Source organism: Lactuca serriola, chromosome 9 (assembly GCF_051521515.1).
Source record: "Lactuca serriola cultivar US96UC23 chromosome 9, Lser_US96UC23_V15, whole genome shotgun sequence".
NCBI lineage: Eukaryota > Viridiplantae > Streptophyta > Magnoliopsida > Asterales > Asteraceae > Lactuca > Lactuca serriola.
In genome coordinates, this window is record NC_136416.1 from 162,430,123 (window position 1) to 162,435,695 (window position 5,573).

The window sequence follows — 5,573 nt, forward strand, 5'->3', positions numbered from 1 at the left end:
ATAAAAAGTCTGGCTAGAATCCCTAGGTGTTTTCATATAACTTCAGGCTTGAAAGTAAACTTCCACAAATCTAAAGCTTTTGGAGTCGGGGCTTCATAAAATGCAACAAACGAGTGAGCTAATCTGTTGGGATGTGAGACTGGAATTCTACCATTCAATTACCTAAGGGTTCCAGTTGGAGCTAATATGAACTTTATAAAAAACTGGGATCCTATTGTGGCTAGATTTAAATCAAAACTTTCAACATGGAAGGCCAAAAAAATATCGTTCTGAGGGAGACTCACACATATCCAATCGGTACTGGGTAATCTACCCACCTATTACAAAGCTCCTCGCGGTGTGATTAATTCTCTTGAGAAGATTAGAAGAATCTTTCTTGGGGGGGGGGGGGGGGGGGGGAATGCGAAGAAAAATAGATGATTAAATGGATATCAGTGAATAAGGTTACAACACCTAAAAAGAAAGGTGGAGTGGATTATTTCTCCCTTTTTATGCTTGTAATTGTTTTCTCAATTGTCATTTATGTATTGTTGCTCTCATGCGGGCTAGTTTCATGCTGGTCTTGGTTTTTTCTATTAATATATTTGTCGTTTACAAAAAAAATCGTTTTCAAAAAAAAGTTGAACAAGTTTAGACGGTTTAAAATTTATATAGGTAACTTTTTAGCACGGATTTGGGTTAAAAGATGAATATATTTTACTTTTTTATTTTATATATATAGTTAATGTAATATATTTAATTGTAAAAATTATATAACGAAAAAGGATTTATTATTGTTAATATAACAATTTATGCTGTTGTAACAATTTATATAAACCTTGAATGTAATCATTTAGATATACCATAAATAAGGAGTTTCAACCAACTCAATTTCATTTATGATCAAATTATAAACCAACTTATTTGATTTAAATGAGTGCAACCTGACACCTATATAGATGCTTATAAATATCACCAAACAGAATTTTACTAATATGTTTACAAAGAAGACGTCAAGAACAAATATATATGAGGTTATGTGTCGATAAATACCATCCTTCTCTCCAATTAAAATATTGTACAGCTTTATTTCCCATCAGACGAGACCCACAAATGAAAATGTATAATATGCAAAGTTGAAACTTGAAAGCGACAAGAAATAAAAATTATTGATGAGAATTGGATAACATTCTTGGATTTATAGAAGGAAAGATCATTAGATTTCTTGCTTTCTACCACTTCTTTTTAGACTATAAGCTTTCTTTTGTTAAAACAATGGAGGGGCATCGAAGGGTGGTTTGTGGTGCAACTCAAACAATCGGTTTGCTTGCGTTCATCTACTTGTTTTACACTCAATCTTCTGCATTCAACCCCATCAAATTTTGCTTCGGTATGTTTTAGTTTTTGAGTTTTATCTAAATTTCGTATACGAGATGTCCTTGTAGATATATACTACATGTAAGAGATCTGTTTGAAGTTTTGTGTATCTTTTAGGAAATGGAAATTTGTCTGCTACATTAATGGATGGAGTTGGCGTTCTTGAAGATGACTTTCAACCATTTCTTAAATCCCTTGTAGGTTAGTTCTCATTCGTGCCTCTGATTCAATCACACAACTCACTAACCACCACCACCACCACCACCACCATCTGCCGCCACCATTGTGACCACCACCACCATGTTTAAAAATGTGGTATATATGATTAGCATACGACAAGAAGTCAAGAACTATAAAAATTGGATACTAAATACAGTAAACTCTAAAAGACAAATATTTGCCAGCAAATAAATGGATTTATGTGGCCTACTGCTTTTTACATTAAATCGTGTAAGCATCTAAAGTAAATAGAAACTCATCTTTGGTAAAAAGATGGGAAATAGTTGGTTAGTTGTGTTTGTGTGTTCAGATTATTTTTTTATTTGTATCAATTAAATAGCACTACGTTTTCTTTAGTTACAACTATGCATTTACAATGCCCCTTAAACTAAAATCGTACCAATAATTGCAATTATATGACTAATAAAGATTAAATCACATATTTGTTTGTGTTGAAACACAGGAGATTATGATCTACGAAATCTTGACACGAGTGGCTTCGCTTGTGATGCTACACTTCACCCATTGGTTTGTGTAGCAATTAATCACGTAAAGATAGATATCAAAACCATGGAAATTTATACGTCTACTCGATTCAATTCAACTAATTCTACCGATTTTTTGGTTAAAGAGGAGGAAAACATTGTACAAGTGCGTCCATATGCATGGCACCAATCTGATCTCTTGAAAAATGTAACTCCGGTCAAGTTCCTCCGTGAACGACAACAAACTCCGGCAAGATATTGTGAATACAACCATAAAGTTCCAGCAGTTGTCTTCTCATCCGGTGTCTTCGCTGGAAACATATTTCATGAATTCAATGAAATCATAATCCCATTATTCATCACTTCTCGACTATTCAAATCACGAGTTCAGTTCATTTTCGTTGATTACAACCCTTATTTGGTAGAGAAGTTTAAGCGAATTTTCACGAGCTTATCGCAATACGATGTCTTGAATCCAATGGTGAACAAGAGCATTCATTGCTTTCCCGGAGCTGTGGTTGGTCTCAAGTTCCATAACTTTTTAGCCATAAATCCGTCTGAAGTTCCCAAAGGGAACTCCATTTTAGAATTCAGAACGTTTCTCAGAGCAACGTATGGTTTGACGAGCATGAATGTTTCCGAAACGGCTTCTGCAACACCGAAGTTGCTTCTTGTGTCTCGCCGGAAAACAAGGTCGTTCACCAACGAAGATGAAATGGTCGACATGATGGAAGAATTAGGGTTCGTGGTAGTGGTGGTGAGGAGTAACAAAAAGATGTCAAACTTGGATAAATTTGCAAAGCTAGTGAGCACGTGCAGTGTTCTCGTCGGAGCTCACGGCGCCGGGTTAACAAACCTGATGTTTTTGCCGGCGGGAGCGGTGGTGGTTCAGGTGGTGCCATTAGGGTTGGAGTGGCCTTCAACGGTTTATTATGGTGAGCCGGCATCCCGTATGGGGTTGCATTACTTGGATTATAAGATTGGACCGGAGGAAAGTTCGCTTATTGACTCGTATCCACGTGATGACCCAGTTATTTCGGATCCAGGATCCGTATTCGCTAAAGGGTATAATGCTGGAAAGGAAATGTATTTAGATAGACAGAATTTAAGGGTTGATGTGAATAGGTTGAAGGATACTCTTATTGAAGCACTTAGACTACTCGGACAAACAACCCCTTCAGCCAAACGATGATGCTTTTAGAGGAATAATTTTGTGCGTTAATTTTATTAATCTATTTAAATTGATATATGGTATTCATAAATGTATAATATTTTATTGTTATACAATTTTTCCTAATTGTAATACTTTTCGGACCTTTTGGTGGAGTTTTTATGTCTTGTTTAGGGATGGCAAAAAACCCCATACCCTATAGGGAATCCGAAACCCGCACCAGTTTTGATTGGGAAATCTCCGATTTGACCGGGGATGGGGAATCCCCGAATAAAAAAAGTGAGGATGGGGATGGGGATGGAGATAACCCTAATCCCCGACTCTAGACCCGCCTATGATATGTATTAATATAAAAAACAATAAAAACATATATTTATAGTACAATTTACAATATATAAAACTTGATCCAAAGTAACCTAACTCTTAGTAATTAGTTGGTTGAAATGATACTTTTTTTCTTTTATCTAATTTAAATTTGTGTATAATTTTTTTTTATCTATTTGGTTTATCTATTTTACCTCAAATATCACTCTGATAACTTTTTTCTATTTGATTTTTCATGTATTTATTTAAATTTGGTAGAAAATTTGTTTATATTTTTTATGCAATCTATGTATATTTTTATATTTTATAAAATCTTTAAACTTGTGCTGGTAAAATTGAAATTTAAAGCTTTTCTTTACGTAAAAGTTTTCATATTAAATAAGAAAAAGAAATCCCCGATTTCCCGTTGGGGATGGGGATGAGAGTTTATTTATATTCCCCGATGAGTATGGAGATGAGGATGGGGATTGAAATGAGAACTCGGGGATGTGAATGGAAATTGGGGTCCCTGTATTCCCGTCCCTGTTGCCATCTCTAGTCTTGTTCAATAAGCACAATTTCATCCTAATGTGGATATAACAAGGGCTTCATGGCCCAATAATCTTAGGGACCTATAAATATTATTGGAATTCTAATACATGTATATAAAATCATTAATTGTAATATGTGACGGTTAATATTAATAAATTTAACCATCATCTTGGAGAAAGGTAACGTAAGACAAATTTTTTTAGCTCATAAAGAAATCATACATTAGTTTCTGACGCTAAATGCGTTCCAAAAAGAGAACCTCATTATAATGAACGCCAAAATTACATCTTTTGCAATTAGATTGCTATCATTTCGAAAAAAGAAACATCAATCTATATTTTGGAAGAAACAATCGTCTTTATATAAAAGATTAATCGTATATAGTCGATCTGCCATTGCAATGGACATTATGGAGTATATATAAGCATAAAAAGGTCAATCTATGGTTCAATTGAGAAAATAAAAAAAGGTTGAGAATGGGGGAATCATTCTCAGCCACTCATTTTATCTAAGCATAAAAAGACACGGTGGCAAACTTGTAAATATGATAACAACCTTCAATCTCAAATACGTATCTGTAGAGAATTAGATTACAGTTCAAAACCATTAATCGTTCATCATCCAAATTTCTTCTCCAACTTTCAACAATTATCCAGATTTCTTCAATTAAACCATCATCAACATCATCCAGTGCTAATCAATCATCGATCTTCGTCAATAATCAACACGATTCAACAGTTAACAACAAAACTTCGTTTTTGGTTCGTTTAATTTAACCTTTAATTGTGCTTGAATACGATCAGGTCTTCAACATCTATGATTAATTATACTCCTAGCGTTTTTAGATCAACATCATCGATAATCAACAAAAATTCACTTCATATCATTCATTCAACATCGACTATCAAATAAAACTTCAAAATTGAGGTTAGAAAAAGATCAAATCATTTTTTTTTTTGAAAAATTTCATATAATTCTCTATCAATCTACTCTTTTGTAAGATTTAAATAGTCAAAATATCATGTTTTTAACATTTTTAAAAAAAGTTAAATTGTATGCACTCCAACTATTTAATGAAATGCATAAACTAAGATACCACGTTATATTCATATATGAATATGTTTTCTCAGTATATGATTATTAAAACAAAAAAACAATATATAGAAATCTGTATGTTATTCATATGTGAATAACATATAAAAATTATATATATTTGTGAAAATACCTTATAATATTCATATGTGAATATATTGTGTAATATACATATGTGAATATACTGTGTAATATTCATAAGTGAATATATCATCTAATATTCACAAATGAATATACTATGTAATATTCACATATGATATACCATGTAATACTATGTAATATTCAGATATGAAAATATTATCTAATATTCATAAGTGAATATATCATCTAATATTCACAAGTGAATTACTATGTAATATTCATAAGTGAATGCATCGTCTAATATTAAAATCTGA

The 5,573-nt window shown here is 32.8% G+C and overlaps 1 protein-coding gene across 1 annotated transcript; it reads left to right on the top strand.

The window, feature by feature from the left end:
• The first annotated feature begins 1,147 nt into the window (after positions 1-1,147).
• On the top strand, positions 1,148-3,365 carry LOC145074975 (xylan glycosyltransferase MUCI21-like). The gene is made up of 3 exons (XM_079021283.1): positions 1,148-1,369; positions 1,474-1,557; positions 2,039-3,365. The coding sequence occupies exons 1-3, from the start codon at positions 1,255-1,257 to the stop codon at positions 3,250-3,252; spliced, it is 1,413 nt and encodes a 470-aa protein (XP_078877409.1). The 5' UTR covers positions 1,148-1,254; the 3' UTR covers positions 3,253-3,365.
• The last annotated feature ends 2,208 nt before the right edge of the window (positions 3,366-5,573 follow it).

Coding starts and splice junctions, on each gene's coding strand:
- LOC145074975 (XM_079021283.1), top strand. CDS start 1,255: ATGGAGGGGCATCGAAGGGTGGTTTGTGGTGCAACTCAAACAATCGGT. Junction 1,370..1,473: donor CCCCATCAAATTTTGCTTCG/GTATGTTTTAGT, acceptor TGTATCTTTTAG/GAAATGGAAATTTGTCTGCT. Junction 1,558..2,038: donor ATTTCTTAAATCCCTTGTAG/GTTAGTTCTCAT, acceptor GTTGAAACACAG/GAGATTATGATCTACGAAAT.